The 19,509-nt window shown below is 47.8% G+C and overlaps 2 protein-coding genes across 2 annotated transcripts; one reads left to right on the forward strand and one right to left on the reverse strand.

Moving 5' to 3' along the window:
* Positions 1-4,369: 4,369 nt before the first annotated feature.
* On the forward strand, positions 4,370-6,460 carry LOC128710081 (facilitated trehalose transporter Tret1-like). Its single transcript, XM_053805121.1, has 5 exons — positions 4,370-4,374; positions 4,551-4,828; positions 4,904-5,132; positions 5,205-6,035; positions 6,103-6,460. Exons 1-5 carry the CDS (start codon positions 4,370-4,372, stop codon positions 6,458-6,460), a joined length of 1,701 nt encoding a protein of 566 aa, XP_053661096.1.
* Positions 6,461-6,694: 234 nt separating this feature from the next.
* Positions 6,695-7,545, reverse strand: LOC128719046 (mediator of RNA polymerase II transcription subunit 29). The gene is made up of 3 exons (XM_053812666.1): positions 7,133-7,545; positions 6,976-7,063; positions 6,695-6,901 (listed from the first exon to the last, which is right to left on the reverse strand). Exons 1-3 carry the CDS (start codon positions 7,543-7,545, stop codon positions 6,695-6,697), a joined length of 708 nt encoding a protein of 235 aa, XP_053668641.1.
* Positions 7,546-19,509: the final 11,964 nt, after the last annotated feature.

The following is a 19,509-nucleotide window of genomic DNA, read 5'->3' on the forward strand; positions in this document are numbered from 1 at the left end:
TGTGTGAAATATAACCACGATCACTAGTGAAGATCATTACTGTGTTCAACCACCCTTCGTTTGTGTGATGTGCCTTTGGATAAAGTAAAGAAGAAAGTCATCCAACGTGTGTCAGAGAGGCCTCAGAAAACGCATAAAAGTAATACGGTTAGTATAATTTAGTAGAATTCTAATCGCCTTAAAGGACACAAGTAATGAAACAGTTGGCTGCATTCTAACTCAATGAATCGTTGTGGTTTAAAAGCACCAGCTGATACTATTTGTCCAACAGTGGCTGGCGACAACTGGTCTTCGCGCATGTACCGTTCGGTTTTAATATGCATTCAAATTGCTCCTCTTCCCCTTCGCCTTTTATCAACTCATCAACACACACGCACACACAGCAAGAGTCGGTAGAAAGCCTTTCTAAGCGATCGTACTTCATTCACCGCTTTATGTGCTGTACACTGACTGTACCTGGTACCTAGGGGGAAGGTACACGAGGGGGCCATCTCCACGACACCTACGCATCTTCGCATTGTGCATGCAAAACCTGTCCCTCGTAGGTCCGTCAGGCTATTAAACACACGCTCTCTGCTGCTTCGCCCGATCACCTATGACTTTCTTCCAGCGCCACAAAGCGAAACATGTTGTGCAACTAATTTCTCCTGCTTCCGCCCAAGCTGCTGCGGCCTCCCGGCCGCTCCCCCCCGCGGTTGACCGGGAAGGCGGTGGATTTAGTTTAGCGATAGGTTTAATTTTTCGCTTTGCCCCGCTACGTCGGGGCACACCGGTTTTGTGGGAGCCGGTTTGATTTTGGTTTTGTTGTTTTCCCCCTTTGCCGGTTGGCTGTTTTCGATGCGCTTGTCCTTGCAGACTGTGTGCCGTTCGGATCGGAACGGGTTTGTGTGCCGGATGGTTCTGTTGGCCGGTTGGACCAAAGCAAAACATAGCATTCGGTGCTATGTTGTTCCGATTTTGGAGCTTGCGGAACTGATGGGGCTTCGTGTTCGTCGAGATGGACGCTGCAATTAGATGACGCGTTCAAAATTTCCCTATCCCAATATCGCGTGCGTCGCGATATTCAAAACACACCGGCATCGGTGGTTGGTGGGGATCGTTTTGTTTTGTTTTGTTTTTTGTGTTACACCTGCTATGGTTTGTTTGTTATTGCTGTGGGTTGAAAATATTCGCCTGGTCATGGCTTCATGGTTGACCTATCAACGGTGGATTATTGCTCGCTTCTCCGCGACTCATCCATCACTCAAGGACGTGAACATTAATTCCAGATAGTTCGGAGTTCCTTCCAGATGTCTCTTTGGATTTTTTGTACGATCGAGTAGGAAAAAATAGAAGAACCTGATTTGCGAAGACAAGAAAATTATGCTCAACCTATTCGAAAGCAGAGACTCGTACTCCGCATCAATCTGCCAATGAGTTTGTGCGACCGGTGTGGACCCGTCAGCTTTGCAATCCAAGGGGACTAACGCAATCGTCTACGAAGCATTGGTACAGTCCGCGTGTGAAGAAGTATTCAATTTCGCTGTGGCAGCTGTTGCTGGGACACTCCGAATTAACATCCACCATTCGATGACGGGATCGACGCATGATGCGAGATCGACACTAAACCCCACGCCGAACCGTGACTGGCTGTAATAAACCTTACACCCATTCCGGCCAATGTACCGGGTCGTGTGTCGAGTGCGATCGATCATTCGATAGGCCGTGGGAGCGATGAAGCGCTCCATGCACGGATTGTGTCCCTTAGCAATTGTTACATCTTACAATACACCTCGAATGGATAAGATTCTCGCCATCCCTCGCCACCTTACCGTTTGACAGTCTGTTACTGATGGATGGCAAAAAAAAGCGTATTAGACGACCTGGAATCTATAAACGCGCGTCTATTGTGTGCACCGTACCGTGAGTAGAGCACCCCCGAGACCGAATTACACGTCATTTACATTGGACCGACGGGTACATCAGCCCCCGTGGTACGGTAACCCGGGGCGCGCAAAGCGCAAATTGAACTTAAGGGTCGCCACTTCCCGAAAATGGCGCTCATCACTCTTACACCGAGCAGAAGATCGCGTGGACTAGCCTTGACCGGGACCTGTTCTCGCGGCTCAGCTTCATTGCTGCTCCCCACCCAAACCAAACCATTCCAGCGGTGCAGCTTTTGATGCGGATCGTCGCGATCATGTGGCTTTGTGGCCGACGTACTGCGCAGCGTAAGCGAAGGGAAACGATCGTTCGAAGCCTCCAAACGCCGAATGCACCGCTGCACAATTGTATCTCATTAGAATTACACATTTATAGGCGAACGTCTAAACCAGGGATCGGCACACCTTTCACGGGTAGGGCAGGATGGCAGTCAACAGTTCTGAAGCTGCCAGGCCAGAAATCGACTCCCAGAAGATTCATGATTCCTTAGCACAGTGGCGGATCAAGTTGCTTAAGGGGCTTTAAGGGAGATTGATTGGAACAAAACGGACAAGATCTATGGAGATCGTACCCCTTGTATGCTTCATGGCTCTTTGCGGATTCAAGAATCTTGGATGGATGGATCTTCGAGGACACATTTAACGTACGGTGACGATCAACATAAACACATTGTTAGTGTCGCGGTGTAGAGATCTTGTGTGTTTTTTGTGATGTTTGTCAAAATTTTCAAACTTACCGGCGTAAAATCTAATTTGGCCTGCGGGTCGCCACTTTGCCGACCCCTGGATCTAAACGATCGCAACTTATTACCTCTCGACTGTTGCGGCGTTTAAAGCGGCAGTACGACTTACCATCGGTGCACGTTAATCTGGAGAAAAGTCACCGTTTGCCAGTCGTCATCATCATCATCATCGATCATCGCACACTGTCGTCAAGCGAGAACCGGCAATACGAGATCGTGTTTGGGAAGGTGCGTTCGACACCGGCGTACATAGGAAAAAGATTGTCAGAATTCCACGTGTTTCATAAACAAACCTTGAACGTTGGACACGAGAACTACCCCCCCTGGGGCCACAGGAAAGGCACACTGATGGAGCGTAATAGGAACTTTTTTCCGCTATTTACACTGACTGATTTGCCCGAGGAAGTTTATCTGTACGCTGTACGGACAGGTTCGGTTTGTGATGTTGATCTGTCCTGCGGTACTGCGCACAAACACCGAAAGAAAGTGAAAGGCAATACGCATCTGGACGAAATGCTGCGAGGAACTTTGGCTAACTTTGGAGACCAAGGCATGCATAATGCGCGATGCTTCAAGTGTCTCTACCGTAATGCCAGTCCTGCCTGACCGCAAGTCGTTATCCCTCGTTGGGTGTTTTCGATTTTTACGACCATTACGCGTCATGGCCACGTGCATATACGAAGCCTTCGCGCAAAATTAGTCACACCTCGTGTTGTGGCCCTTGTGGCCCTCTGGCCTCCAACACACGTTTGGCTCTTGCCTCTCGCCTTGTGTCGCTTAGAGCGTTCTGATAGCTTTCGAAATCTGTACCCAGTATGACGAACACCAGGGGCCCACAATGAACCGTGGTCTAAAATGGTGGCCGTACCGAGGGAGTTGCAGCCTGACTGAGCACTCGTCCATTCATGATTCGTTCTAGTGTGACTGCACTTCGCAACGCGTTGTGACACGGTGGACGAATTCAACGCACTCTCGCCGTTGTGGCCGTTGCATAACCATACCGGCAACATACGAAAGGGGGGGGTGCGTCCGTGTATTGCTCGGTTCCGTCACGAACTACCATTCAGGTGCTCCCAACAATTTGGCCTAACCGGTTCGATTCGGTTCAGCGCGATGGCGCTTTTAAGAAAACAAGCGCACTCGTTGTGCGCACGGCGGCAGCTGCATCGTTCCCAGAAGCCACAAGGCGAATCAAAACATGCTGTTAGACATAATGATTTCTTTTCTGCCGCTAGACGAATCGAAAACATACGGTTCAAACCGAATCGCAATCGTGTTACTATTACCGCTGGAACGGAGGCCTCTGTCAGGGGCAGCCGACCAAGGAAGGGTTATTTTGTGGGAGCAGAGAATGAGATCTCGTGTCCTTCGGCTTATCAGTCACAACAAACTTCAATCCACAAAAAAAAAAACCAATGATCAGGTCGCTTAACGAGTGACCTCTTTTTAATCAGCCTTTTTGCGCTCTCTCTCTCTCTCTCTCTTCTTCGCCTTATTAGTAGCTCGGCGAGACCTGACCACAGCGACTACGGTGGAAAATGTCGGTGGAGTAAGAATTCTTGCCAGCAGCACCAGCAAAAGCATTATCAATCACACGGCACCGCTCGGTCGGTGCTACTGGTCGGGAGAAGATCGAGCGTGCGTGCGTGCTTGAAGCATTGATCACCGCGTATCATTATCAGATCTACGAAACCGGGTTCCATCATGGGGTAAGTAGTTGGACGTGACAGATCGGACCGCTGTGAAGGCACTCTCAGGAAAAAAAAACCCTTCCCAAAAACCCTTAGCTTATCAAAAGCTAGACCTTTTCAATCAAAATCTTGTCACAGCACGTGTGCTTCGAACGACGTTTGACGAGGATTCCCTTTCCCTATGCTGATTTCAGTAAAACGGCGTACACTATAAACGGTTCGAGCAATGGGACCACCAACGGACGGGATGACAAAAAGGTACACCGCGAGGACGATAAGGAGCGACAGGAAGTGAGCACGTTTCGTCGCATCTTGCCCCAGATACTGGCCAGCACGGCAAAAAATTTCCTTCTCCTCGATCTCGGCATGGCGGTCGCATTTCCGACGATCGTCATTCCGGCACTGCGGGGAATAAAAAACCGTGCACCGGATGAGTTTCTGCACTTTACGCCCCAGCAAGCGTCCTGGTTCGGTAGGTGCATCCGGTTTTGGTACGGGTACGTTTGCTGTAACTCGGTTTCGGTTCGATCTCCCCCCCCGTTTTTAGGCAGCATCGCGTACATTTGCCAACCGGTCGGAAGTGTCCTTTCCGGCATCATTCTCGAACCGCTCGGACGAAAGCGTTCGATGATTCTAGTCAACATACCGCACATTATCGGATGGTTCATGCTGCACTTTGCTGGATCGCTCGAGGAAATGTACACAGCGGCGATCCTGCTCGGATTGGGCGTCGGCTTTATGGAGGCTCCAATTGTAACCTACGTTGGGGAAATTTGGTAACAACAAAGTGCGCCCTGAATTTCGCCCCAGAATTCCTCACTATTTCTTGTGTTTCGATTCGTTTCCAGCCAACCTTCGATACGGGGAATTCTTACATCTTGTGCCGGAGTGGCTGTGATGTTGGGATTCTTCATGGTCTATCTACTGGGCACGGTTACCACGTGGCGTACGACAGCGGCCATCTGTGCCGCCATTCCCATCGCGACGATGATCGCGATCTGTTTCGTGCCGGAAACTCCGATGTGGTTGCTGTCGAAGAACCGTGCCGACGATGCGCTCAAGTCACTCCAATGGCTGCGGGGCTGGGTATCGCCGAAAGCCGTGGAGCAAGAGTTCCAGGAGATGAAACGCTACAGCCTGCACTCGGCAAAGTGTGCCATCTGTCAGAAAAGTGGTGCAACCACCTGCCAACATCCGCCACTGACGGAGTGGACAAAGTTGAAGGAACTTACGCGAAAGCGAAACATGCGCCCATTCGTGCTGGTGATGCTGTTTTTCGTGTTCGGCCAGCTCAGCGGATTGACCGGCATGAGACCGTATCTGGTGCAGATCTTTCAAGCGTACGGAGTGCCGCTGGATGCTAACTGGGCTACCGTTTCGACCGGACTTCTGGGGCTAATCGCCAACATTGTGTGCATGGTTAGCATTAAGTTCGTGGGCAAACGAAGGCTCGCCATCACCTCGATGGCGGTTACCGCGATGTCCTGCATTTCGCTTTCAATTTACGCGTTTAACACGTTCCCACCCGGATGGACGTCGTTCGACAACCATCCGGGCACGAGTCACGTCACATCGCTGGGCTACATTCCGATGGTGCTGTTCTTCATGTTAGCATTCTTCACCAGCGTTGGCGTACTGCCGGTGCCCTGGATTTTGCTCAGTGAAGTCTTTCCATTCAGGTGACGATCGAGGTCGAGGTTGTGTTGAAAAGCACCCGTCTCTACATTGCCCATTGTATGCTTACAGAAACCGAAGTTTGGCGTGCGGCATCACAGCGGCCTTGCACTACGTCATGTCGTTCGTGACGACGAAGACGTACTTTAATCTCGAGAGCGCATTCTCCCTGCCCGGTGTGATCCTGTTCTACGGCGTGATGGGCATTATCGGACTCGGGTTCGTGTATTTCTTACTGCCCGAAACGGAGAAACGCACCCTGGAAGACATCGAACTGTACTTCTCGGACAACAAGCGCAAACTGACCGATATCTACATTCCGCGACGAAACCGCGACGAAGAGATGGTGGCCGTCGTATCGAACCTGGCCGAGAAGGCGATGGAAAAGCAGGGCATAGATAACGCCGTCTTTACGGAGGGCGATAAATAACCGTAAACCGATCCTAATTACCGTACTAGTTGTAAGCTTAATTTTATTTCTTAGACCGGATCGATCAGACCGGATCGAACCACAAGTCAGACTGGGCCGCCATGAGGAACACACTTCACGTCCGCCGACCCTTCGCTCATACTCATTTCGCTCTGTATGCCATAAAGAACAAATAAACTAAATCATTATTCTTCTCCAACCAATCCGCATCGCCTGCTGCTGCCTGCTGGTCTATCATTCGCTGGGAGAAATGTTTTGGGCGGCACAAATTAGCGTGTCGTGGATGTCCTTTGCGTAGCCGATCTGTAGCTTCACCACCTCCAGGTATTGGTTGTACGTAAGCGCGTTTGTTTCCGTTAGGGGTGGCTGACTTGTGGCTACCGGAATCGGCAGATACTGTTGTGACGAGGTGCACTGCTGCATACAAAGCTTTGCCGTTTTCTGATCAACCACGGGGAGGACAATAGTAAATCAATTCGTTCACTGCAAGTCGCTCAGCTTCTAACGTTACTTACCAAGTTCAGCTCTATTTGGTCGCAAATTGAATAAAACTCCTCCAGATGTTTATCAAAGCGGGGTGCATTGTTGAGATCTACCGTTTTGCTGCAAAACGGAAGAGAAAGTGTTAACAAAAAAAAAGGAACGCATTAATTCGAAAGGTACGAAACTTACGATCCTGCATCGGCGAGCGTATTTTGTTGTATCAGCTGGGCAGCAGTTTTGATCGTAGTTGATAGCGCATCCCGTAACGGCCCAACCAACACCTTGACCTTAGAAATGTTGTCCACCTTCTCGGTTTGTTGTGCTTGCTGTTGAGCGGATTGGCTGTGTTGTTGCTGCTGCGCTTGCTGCTGAACCTGCTGTTGTTGCACTTGTTGTTGTTGTTGTTGCTGCTGCTGCTGTTGCTGGACTTGTTGCTGTTGGACTTGCTGTTGCTGCACTTGCTGCATTTGAGGCGACTGCATCATCCCGGGCGATACTCCGACTCCGCCAGGCCCGGGCATACCAACGCCACCAACACCGCCCGGACCGCCGGGAACACCGACACCCTGCTGCTGCATCATCATTCCCATTTGGTTCATCATTTTGGACAGGGACACGTTTCACAGAGTTAGGTAAGTAACTGAACGCAGCTAAATTTTACAACAATCGCGCGGACAAGACGATCGACACAGCAAAGGAACTGTTTTGTAAACAAAGTCAAGATGCAGACACTCTGACATGTCGGGATGGTGAAGAAAGAAGCCTGCGGTTATAAACGGAGGTGAAAGATTTCAACGAAATTTCAAATGCATCAAATATTTCCGCTGCTCGAACGTTGAAACGCTTTATGCATTGGATCAGTGCTGAAATTATGTCCTTGCATAACAATTTTTCGAAAATATGAGTAGCGCGTGGCGTATATAGTATTGAAAATATGGAGATAAATTAGCTGCAATCTACATATTCCTTTTGTTGTGCAAAAATGTTGAGTTTCAATTGGAACGATAGCAAAGATAACCATGGTCACGAGTGTTGCGGATATACATTTGGGATATATTATTTTAAAACTGTTCAATGCAGTCCCCAAGATATTTATTCCCATCTCTAATTCATTGTCTAACAGCTTCGAGCGATAAAATTACATTACTTGAAATATATGCCAACTCGATACATTTTCAACTAACACCGACCTCAAATGTGAATTTCTCAGTGTAGTCGAGTACACTCGGCATTAACTATCCTTTATGCACGGTTCAGAAAAAGGACTGTCTCCTAAATCAATGTGAATTGTATATAATGTAATCTTGGATATAAGCAATACGATCTAATGGTCACATTGAAGGTAGTGCAACAAACCTCTTCAGGAGTGGCGCACATGTCACGCATAACCTACAAGGTCGTTAAGCAAAAAAAAAAAACAAACAAGAGAATACAAATAAAAGCTACAATAAAAACATGCATAATTGATGAATTGTATAACATTTTTGACCTCATTATTAAATAGAAAAAATACACGAATAACAAATAGCAGTTTACAACGAACTCATCGTCCAGACCCGAAAGAAAAACGTTTGCACGCAAGGCGCCTAAACGAGGCGTGTGTGCTTTGTGATTTTCTAACCAAATTGTTTGTAAACATGCAGTCAAAACCATCCATTAAACCACGACCAAAAATGTCCCCCGCAGATAGATGTTGTCTCAACGCACGTTACATAAAAAAAGGTCAACAGTCGGAAAACAGTTGGAAAAACATGTTTCAACAAAATGCGCAACATCATGTTGGCCGCAACCGTTAACCGAAAAATGAGCGTGTTAAAGTGATAACAAATGGGCAATATAATTTCCACCGAGCCGGAGAGCTGACGAGGAGACGCGCGTCAGCTTGTTGCTGCTAATAGCCAACTCGTCAGGGGACACCGATACGCTGCTCAGCTCGGAAGGAATTCCCAACCCGCTAATGGGAGGGTTAATTGTGCTGCAACAAACCGCATTGAGTGCGATGGTAATGGTTGTAAATTTTAAACGCTTTATCCTTGAAAGGCACGAAAATCTGTTACATTTTTATTTTTGTTTGTCGCATCAGATAGAACACGCAGAATTGTAATTGGCGTATCAATTGAACTTCAGCGAATTATTATACAGCCGAAAGTTTCCTCATTCTTATCTCCATACAGATGCGAATGCAAATGGTGTCCAATGGATGCTCCGTGAATAGAATAATACCTGTCATCGTTCCTATTTACGGGCTTCTTGCTACTTGTTGCAGTGGTAAAGAGAATTCGAGGAAAATAGATTGCGAAAAAGAGAAGCAACAAAAAAAAAAAAACCTAAACACCAATTGATTTCATTTTCGGGCCCATCCAGACAACACCGTTCGGGTGCGTTTTGTTTTTTGTTTTTCTTTTTTGGCTGGAAACTAGCCCCAAAAGTAGATAATTGCGCTATTTATAAACATGGCACAGGCGATAGACCACCTTTTGCGTCAGTGCAGGTGTGTCGCATTCGCGCGTACGCACCAGGCGAGCCGATATACATTGCTATACCGCACAAACCGTTTCAGCTCAAGGTACCGTCGGATCTGAGGTATCGGTGAGCAAGAAGTGCTGACGACCAGCCCCAATAGGGCGTCATCATGTGGCGATAACGATGCGATATCTTGTTAGTTGATTTGAATTTAGATTTGGTACCGTGTTACATCTCGGGATACAAAAGAACCACGGGCCACAAATTTACTCCTCAGAGGGAAAAAAATACGGGGACTCTTGTTGGAAAATGATTGAAAAGTTACGGTAAGCCTTCGATGTCCCGTTTCCAATGCCAACGGGAGCGCAACGCCAAAAATTGGGTCAATGTAACGAAAACCCCCCAGTGCAGAACGGGGCGACTCCATCTGGGCAATGTCAGATTCCATTTACTCGCTGCTGTCTTTCTCTCTCTCTCTTTCGATTGCTCTCCCTTTCTGGCACACTTTCCAAGTGCCCATTATAATCCCGTATCCTTTTTGCCGCCTGTTGTAGAACACACATTCTGTAGTACGAGCACCTTTTACTCATCCCTCACCAGAGTCCTTTTTACCTTCCTGGGCAACATTTGCCCGCTCCGAAATACGAACAAGCGCGCGGGAGAAACACAGCTGGTCGACTCGCGTGCGGAGCATCATCGTAGTAGGCCTGCGTTTTTCAGCTTCTCACCTGCTCTTGTGTGTGCTTTCTACCTGTCAGTGCGACCTTGATCCTGCTTGCTTCGAGCTTCGTCCTGCGCTAACTGTGTTTTGTTCGTCCTAGTCCTGGAAGTAACGCTCATCCCCTACCCCTCACCACATCAACTTGACAACGGTAGTAACGGTGGCTATGGTAATGGCGGCCGAACAACGATCTTCTCGTGGGAGAGTAGCGAATTTTCCAGCATCATCCATCCGTCGATGATGGGGATTGACGATACCCGTATACTAAACCTCCCGGATGCTCCCAGGGATTCTTTACAGCAGGCACACGTGCGTGTATGTGTGCTTACGCGTGTATTTCATAAGACATCACATTGGAGAACACATTCCGTCTTTATTTTGTGACAGGTGCCAGTAACATAGCACGGATGGAGAAGATTTTACGCAGCTAGGAATGTGTTCCATTCGTGATTCTGTAACAGTTTCTCCCCACTCAGATCTTTGCACACGTGCTCTGGCCCACCAAAGAAAATCCGAGTACGGTTCGAACATGTAATTCTAAGGCAGGCTTAATGAGCATGATGATTGGAAGTTGTTTTCGATGAACCGGATCCGGACCAATCTCGTAGAAGCTATCACATTGCTTTGGGGATGTTCCCAAGCTACCTGTTCCGCGGAGATATCTTGAGATAATGCCAAATCCAGCGCGGTTGTACACGAAGAACCAGCGTAATCACGGATAGATTAGTTAAATTTTAAACGAAATGTGAGCACTGTTGGAGCTAATCTTGCAGCAGCAGTAATGGAGAATGGGATCGACGAAGACTTTGCAGTGTTGTCAAGAGCAACCGCGCAAGGAAGGCTGATTAGGGCAAGCTGAGCAGACTAATTGGAACGGGAATGGATAAGATTGGTGGACGTTGCGTGTATTTAATGTGCTGCTAATGGAGTTTGACACGTGACAGGGACTTTCATCTTTATGCTTTGCTCGTGATTTTAATCCGACATGATTTGGTTGATTATGAACTGTTTGTTTAACAACCAACGGAATATCTCCAACGCCATGCTTCAGCGTTATATAAACTGGTACATTATAGCATAAAATAGAAAATAAGGATTTATGGAAACGATCCAGCAAAAGAACGAAATTAGAATTTTGTCATTATTTTCCGGTGTGATAATTTCACCACCGTTCGCATCTACTCACTCAGCTCGTCTCGTGCCATTGACGTCATCTGGTGAAATCCTTCGGGAGTACGATCGTCTCGTTTCGCGGGTATCGATTTCATTCTTTTTGGCAGTTAAGGTTTACGCATGAATTCGTCAAAACGGAGATTGCGGAAAATCCGAACCGACGCGGCGGAAGCCGAATGTACCGCGAGAACAGTACCAACGTAAAGAAGGAAATCATTCAATCAATTCAAACCAATACCAATGGCACACGGGGGCCAAAGTGAACATTCTCACCTTACATCAATCATACCGACAGACATGATGCCCGTATGATTTATGTTGATTTTACCGCGAGGACATACACACGCCGTCACGTTACACGATGGGTTTTGTCGTTCGCAATGCGATTTCGATGGTTCTGCTGAACAGCGTCGGCATCGGGGCCGGATCTAATCATAAATTGGCTCTAATTTGGTGTGCTTATGTAAGCCTGCGACGTTCATAATATTGATTCGCCTGTCGAAAACCAGCTCCAGCCCAAAAGCGTGCTCGTTTGGTGATGTTTTCTGCCGGAAGTCATCTTTAAATCCCGAGAAATTGAAGTTAACATCCCAAGTCTTAGCTAAAACTTGATAGAGCCCTAAGCTCTATCCCTTTTTTTCTCTGCGCCTCTTGTGGCTTCTTTTAGGCTGTTGAATCTTGTTCACAAACTTTTAACGATTAAGTCGAAAGAGTTTTTACTGGCAACCGACGCCAAACAAAAAAGAAAGGAAAGCGAGTTGGCGCAAAATGCGGTAAACTGTTGCTCGCTCCCGAAAGCGACGGATCCGGACGGGTTTTGGTTGGTTGCGGCACTTTGGTTTAGTGAACCGTCGGCCGGATCTGACGAAAGGATTTCTCTCCTACACATTACTGGCACGACTCTCTGGTGCTCTCGCAGTTTGATAAAAAAAAACAAGCACATCCCAGTGTAGTGCAAGGGCAGGATTACACACCGACCACTGTTCTCTCCCGTGCTCCGGGAGCTTTGGCGGCCCGAAGCTTTGTAAACTGTTGCGAGCTCGAGGAAATTCTATTTTCGTCCTCGTGGTACCGCAACATTTGGGACCGTAGCGATGCAGAACAGAACTTCCCTTTCGCTCCGCTCCATCGTGGTAACGTGCCGACCCGAGCGAATAACCTGTGAAGTGGTTGTGTGGTCGTTCCGTACGCGCACCGTCCTGCCCTGCCATCGGTGTGGCATCGCATGGCCACAGCAACAGGCGAAGCAACAGTTAGCATTGGCCAAAAAACCCGAACGGTGTACAACCGAGCAGTGTTTCGGCAAATGGTTGGCCACGCTGTGCCTACGGGTTTCGCCGGGTACTTGTTGAGATTGAGCAAACGAGGCACGAGCGAGCGAACAGCTGCTGCTGCTAATACTCGCAGATAAATCGTAAATAACCAGGACCAAACCCAAGGACGCGGAGATGCAAATTCACGCGCACCGAGCAAAAGGGGTGATAATCGATCGAGCAGAAGTCAAAGCAGATGCAAGGTGGACAAGGGTAGAGCTTTAATTAGTTATTGTGTACATCCTGCTACAAACGGAGTGTATTACATTAGAGGTAAACTTGTCACAACTCAAATTCTTGCTTAACACTAAACGTGCTTTTTTGAGGCTTAAAAAAGAGAGCTTCTCGTTGAGGAGGGGTTGTTAGACAATCATAAAGCAATCCTAGTAACAGCTGACTTTTCTCTGGCTACTAGAGCGGTTACGGCTTGTGTCAACAGTGACGTGTGATAAAATACAGGGAACTATACCATATCCTCCCAACCTTGCCTAGTGTTTGCTAACACGGTGACCACGGCTAAACCCCGCAGCATAACGGTGACGGTGTTGGTCCCGTACGGCTGTGTACAGTGTGGGATGGATAGCATAAAACATAAATATGTAATGTACCATCGTATCGCGTGGCACGGAACCCGTCAGGATGCGAGAGCAGAGCTCCAGAAGCCGAGCGAGAGCAAACGGATAGCGTGCCGATCGGAGTCGGGACCGTGCGAGAGCAACGCCACGACCGAACACCCGATGCCGGATCGGTCGGTTCACGTTTTGCTCGTGGAGGAAAGTGAAAATTTTCCTACCAGTACCAGTCGTAAGTCATCCTTCGAGCGCATCAGCACAGTGTACGGTGTGCGCCCAGTGGTACGGGTGTTCGGGGTGGCTCTGATTCCTCCTGGTATCTCCATTGGCTGCATCGGACAGTTGGTGGTGGTGATGGTGGCGGTCGTGAAGCATTCGATTCAATTGCTCCAAACGCAAAGTGCGGTGAAGGCGTGTGTTTAGTGTCGCTAGAACGAACATTTCGGTAGTTGCACTGTAGGCAGGCACCGTCCTAAGGTAACATTGATTAGTGCGGTGAAGCGAGCGCGAGTGGAGCCCAACTCGAAGAAGATGGAACTCCATTAGTTGTCCCCGCCCCGACTGGACGGTAACTTTCCCATCAAACCTGTTCGGCTTTGCGTGCGAGTGTATGAGAGTGTAAGGGTAATTTGTGCTTTCATGTACGGCGTGTGGCCAGTCCCAGTTCTGGAATTCATTAGCGCACGACACCTGGTCGTAAAGTGAGTCGGCGAGAAGGGTCCTCGAATCACCATTTTTTTTTCAATGCGTGCGGTAATATAGCTACGAGCCGGAGCACTGTTGTACGTAACACTTGGGGTAGACGGTGGATGGGCAAAGTCTCACGGTATCCGAGACCGTACCAACAAACACATCGCCAGCTGCACTCAAAAACGGAACCACCTGTCGATTGCAGTTTGAAATTAAATTCTCTCATTTGTTCGACTCGACACCGAATTTATTACAATTGCGCATAATTAACTACGCTTCCCGGGGAGGGTGGAAATCCTGGGCAGTGCTGTCCGTTGATCGCTGAGATAAAGGTGATAATTGGGGCATGGATTAGCGTGACGTTTGATATTTTCATTCCTGCAATTTGGTTTTTGGTTCTACAAACCCGTACTACAACCTTAACTGAATTCCTCGCCAGAGCAGTTGATGCGTAGGGCTAATAGCAGACATTGAAGAAGCACGGGAAGAATGTGGTTAGAATGGGCGACATGTTTTGGTTCTAGATAAAACCAACCCCCAAAAACGCTTCAAGTGCTTGGAATCTTCCTCCACGAACAATGTTCTACAAGGATTTCTGGAATATGCGTAAGATTGCGCGCTTTCACAGTAACGTGTAAAGCACATCGCCTAAAAAAAGGGAGGCAACATTTTCGAGGCATAACTTTTGCTTAAAAAATGTCTGCAAAACACACACACACACAAGGCCCACAAAAGATCGAAGCATTTGTGTTAGCATTTTTTGTTTTTTTTTTGTGTGGTTGGGAAACAATGCGCAGCTTTGATGTTTTCCCAGGGTGTGTGGATGGTCGCTGTGCCCACGAGAGCAAGGACATCCGGATGAGATCGAGCTCTGGAATGGGAGGCGGAAAGGGGGGGCGGGGGGAGGGGTAACCTTGTCCAGGCTCTGGGTGGCCTATTTTCTTCGGTGCACGATATGCAACAAGGTCACTCCAGACAGACTCCGGAACAACAGGTCGAAGCCGACGGTTAATGTTGCACTGTCCTTGAGAGCATAGTGTGAGAGAGTATAGTGCGTGTGTGTGTGTGTGTGTACGATCAGCTCCGCATCCAATCCAAGGACAACCATCTCGAAGTGGTTAAACGTTGCCTTTTTAGTTGAAAGCTTGCGAGATCTGGCCGAGATTTAAGTACGCAACCCCTTTCCAGTGCAGGACAAGCTGACTGACTTTCGGTACTGATTTCACGGGCGACTACTCTGCAGCCTGATAGCCATCCCATAAAGCCATTTTCCCCGCCAAGCATGAGTAAGTTTGCATTCACATGATAATTTGCGCAGCGTACAATGGCCCCGCAAACTGTTCCGTCTATTGAAAAGATGAGAAAACTTTTGCTTCTGCTTCCTCCGTTTCCCATCCGGTGGGGCAATGAGACACCCAGCCTCTTCGTTAACAGGCACCTATAATGCGTAAATTTTAATATCCACATTTCCACGGGTGCGGCATACCAATTTCTATGATGGTACTGCTAATGGGCTAATTTACTTTATTATGATTATTTTAAAAAAACCAAACAAAACAAAATTGCTGATCCACTGATATCGCCCCAGTGCGTTAGACGACATTTATCGCGCTTCGCTAATCGCATTAGCATAAGCGCGATGAAAACTTATCAAACGAGGCCCCGTAGCGAAACGCACATAATTTGATAGCACATTTTCGCGTACATTTCGTCGACTATTTGCCAGCGCTGTGTCCTACCCCTCGGGTGCACCACCCAGCATCATCCCATTTGTCATACGTCGAAAGCGCCCACACGATGATCTGTTCGCATGATCGATTCTAGATGACAAGTGTGGCGTGGGGAATGCTTCCCGGTAACACTGGGTTCAACAACTCGCACTGATTCTTTCCTCCCCCTGGCCGATGCGTGTGACGTACTTGAGTTCGGTGCTAAAGCCCCGCTATCAACGCGCACTTCTGTCTGTAAAACACGATCGACTCGCTCGCCCACGAATCGTTGGCGGCGGAAGACACTCGCCTTCTTGCTGGGCGTTTGTTTTTTTTTTCGGGACATACCGCCATTAATCATCACCGCTCGAGACGTGTCCGGATCGGGACGGCGAGTCAAGAAGATGGCGGGCGTAAGACAATCGAGGCCGGATGGCTTCGCAAGCGTACCAAAAGAGTGAAAGTCTATTGAACGAACCGGAAGCCTTTCGCTAGCAGGAAGATGAGCATGATGATGATGGAATGAGGTTTTGCCAAGCCGTTTGCCGAACGATGATTTAATTTGTACCAGTAAGAGCTTTAGTTTCGGGTAGGGACGAAGGTGGTGGGGGGGGGGTTTATTTATAGCATTCGGCGAACTCTCCGACGCGTTCGGCCGGATGTCGGATGGAAAATCGGTGGCAAGTGGTCAAACATCATCAACATCTCGTGAAAGGGAGGGAGAGAGCGATTGGAGTGATTTTGCCACTGATTGCGTGTTCATCTGCCACGTGCTCGGAGGTTCGAGCGGTGGCCATTTGTGGCCAGTCAAGAAACATGCATTAATCGATAGGCAACATGTTTCTAGTTACGGGGCGGAAATTCGGTGAGTAGAAAAGTAAAAACCAACGAAAGCCAATTTGTCCTTTCGGGTTTCGGGGCGTAACCCGGTACTTCTTTTACCGGGTAAGTGACACTTTCAAAAGTCCCAAAGATAACCTTTACTTTGTCCTAAACGAAAACGAATTGAAGGAAGTGAGGGATGAGCTGTTCAAAAAAAAAAAAAACAACAAAAACAAAAAGGATCGTGCTTCTTTTTTTTAGAGCATTAAATTTTAACTACTTAATCATTTTCTGATGTTACTTTTCTGAGTAACGCAACAATAACGCCACCACCACCACCCAGGCAGAAAACAAGCGAAATCCCTCATTTTTAAATACCGCTTACCAGCCCAAGCTCTTACTGTGCTTTCGGAATTTTTCGGCACTTTTGCTTCAAAAGCTAAGGAAAAGGGAAAGTTTATTTTTATCCTTCGCTCGGCAGATGCGAATTTAATTGAAATGTATCTTACATTAGACTAACCCACGGCCGAAAAGCTTCCGCCGCCCCGTTGATGCGTCTTATCACGCTCCGCGGGGCTGTTTTTAGGCGCAACAAATATTCCCCGGTTGAGTTACATCCTTCCGGAAATCGACATTCAACAAGCAGCTGGGGATGGGTCGATGCCGTCGACGAACGACCGCCACGACGCATTTACCTTCGACGAACCGACCGTTACCTGGGTCATTACACTGCGGCTCCGAGGCATCCCTCTCGACATAAAAAGCTCTCGGCGAAAACGGATACCCCGGGCCACCGCCGTTCCCGCCCGCGCACCTCACCTTTTTTTTTGGGGGGTATTAGAATGATTTTCATCGACTTTCCGTCCGGACACGGATGCATACACTTGGAGGGCTGGTGGGCTGTTGAAGGGACCGGAGTGGGGTGGGAATGGATTTTTGCACTTGCTCTCCTGTTGTGCTTAGCCTTGGCAGAAGATTACACCGATGCTGGGGACTGATTCGAGGACTAAAAATAAACCTCCGTCTGTCATGGGTTCGGGTTTAAGGTACGGGATTTTCTCTACGGAACGAAGGTGTTTGTATGTATGTGTGTGAATTTGCGTAGGTATGTGGAACTTACGTTATAAAAGCTTCCGATTGGTGGAAAAATCACAAGCAGTTGTTCAAGCATCAAGCCGTGCTACGGACGATCGGGCATTTCTTTTCCCATGCTCGGGTGAAATTACTAGTTTGGGATGTTTCCTTTTTTGGAATGTAGTACGTTCAGAACGTACCAGGTCTACAAATAGTGTCCTGCTGTTTTTTCTTCATTTTTTTTTAAACGACTTTTTACTCAGACATTTTTAAACATTTACTGATTAAATCAATTGCCTTCGCCGTCGACACACACTTCAGCCATCTTTCTGGCCATTTATGAATACCTTGCCAAAACAATTGGTCGTCTTTGGTCTTCTTCTTCTTCCCTATTGGCCCAAGAACCTCAAGAGGTCTGGAGGCCTACCATTTCTGACTTTCTTTGACTTTATTTACCCCGTAGCTGAATAATCAGCCTTGCGTACGGAGGATTGGCCTGGATGGGATTTTTGACCGATCCTGTCGTGTGAAGACCGGTGTCGCTACCAAACACATGACCAGGCTGCCCCTCTTTGGTCACAAACCCTAAATTGTGCCAGTTTTTATTAACATCTTCGTCGAAATTGAAGCGCTGCTCTCTAACTGTGTGGTCTATCGATGGCCAAACAAGTTGTAGATCAGCGACTTCCAATTGAACGTCTTCATTAACTCCCGAGGAACTGTGGTGTATTGCGGCGTATTTTTAAAGCAAAAATTCACATTCTGGACATTTCTGGCGTATTGCGCGGCTTAACCGGGTCAGCTGTTGTTGGTAGTGTACACCGCCAACAGTTTCACCGGATTTCAACCAAGAATACTACCAATTCGTTGTTAGTAGTACAGCATCTTTAAGCTTTAATGTGTCTCAGCAGCGTTTTTATTCTGGAAATAAAAACTGGAAATTTAAATTTTCCCCGTAATTAACAGATTCTGGAGCGAAACCTGACATTATTGAGTCCACGAAATATTTGGTTTGGTTTGTGCCAAACTGGACACATTATGAATTGAAATTTGTTGATAAATGACAACAACACCTTTAAATGCCATACGTACAACGCTAGCGTCATTTATGACTGTACAACGGGATATTAACATGGTTTGGCCCAGTTTTGAGTACATACCCAAGTGGAACTGTTATGGAGCACTTCACAGCTTTCGTTTCGCGGAGTACAAATTGTTATTCTGAAGCCACAAATCTATTTCCACACGAATATGTTTTCACCTGCTTAAAGCCATGGTACAAGTGCTGGAGTGTACATTAATTCTATTGCCTGCTCCAGTGGCTTTGTGGCTCACTTGTACCATTTTGTGGTCCAGGGCTAACGAACTTGTGCCCAGGGGGGTCTGAGCACCGATCTGAGCAAACGCTTCCTGGAGGAGTTTCTTAATGCCACTCGATTGACTCTAACTTAGGAAGCACTCGATAGCGCTCGATAGCACCGACCACCACCACGCTACATTTACTACCGTGATTCGCGACCATAAACCGCTTTAATGGGCTTGTAAAAGCCAACCTAGAGTGCACGGTTGCCCTGCAAAAGCGAAGGCACGGTACGTGCCGTTTCAACAGACAACTTAAAGCACGGTGCAACAACACTTCTCGGCGGGGCGGCGACGAAGATTTAGTGCGACGGTGGGGGGACGGGTAGGATTCGTATCGTAAACCCAAAACCCAAACAAAAAGAACACACAAGCAAAACAGAGCGTTGCAAACTTTTCTTCGTAGCAGTTGTGGCTGCCAAAAGTTGTCGATTGTGCGGGACTTGTGTCGGAGGGCACGTTGTTCGATGGACACACAAAGTGCGCGGATCGGCGGAAAGGACCAAAGAGAAGCGCGAAAGTTCCCACGGACAATAATGCAAGAAACATGGCCACACGAACACATGGCCCGAACCCGAAATGGCACAAAAACCATCATCGAGGGAAGCATAAATATTATTTTAATGCATACCAATAAAACGGACCATTTTATTAACGATCCACCGGGAAG

Source organism: Anopheles marshallii, chromosome 2 (assembly GCF_943734725.1).
Source record: "Anopheles marshallii chromosome 2, idAnoMarsDA_429_01, whole genome shotgun sequence".
Taxonomy (NCBI): domain Eukaryota; kingdom Metazoa; phylum Arthropoda; class Insecta; order Diptera; family Culicidae; genus Anopheles; species Anopheles marshallii.

Coding starts and splice junctions, on each gene's coding strand:
- LOC128719046 (XM_053812666.1), bottom strand. CDS start 7,545: ATGATGAACCAAATGGGAATGATGATGCAGCAGCAGGGTGTCGGTGTT. Junction 7,064..7,132: donor ACGCTCGCCGATGCAGGATC/GTAAGTTTCGTA, acceptor TCCGTTTTGCAG/CAAAACGGTAGATCTCAACA. Junction 6,902..6,975: donor ACCAAATAGAGCTGAACTTG/GTAAGTAACGTT, acceptor GTGGTTGATCAG/AAAACGGCAAAGCTTTGTAT.
- LOC128710081 (XM_053805121.1), top strand. Junction 5,133..5,204: donor ACCTACGTTGGGGAAATTTG/GTAACAACAAAG, acceptor ATTCGTTTCCAG/CCAACCTTCGATACGGGGAA. Junction 6,036..6,102: donor AGTGAAGTCTTTCCATTCAG/GTGACGATCGAG, acceptor GTATGCTTACAG/AAACCGAAGTTTGGCGTGCG.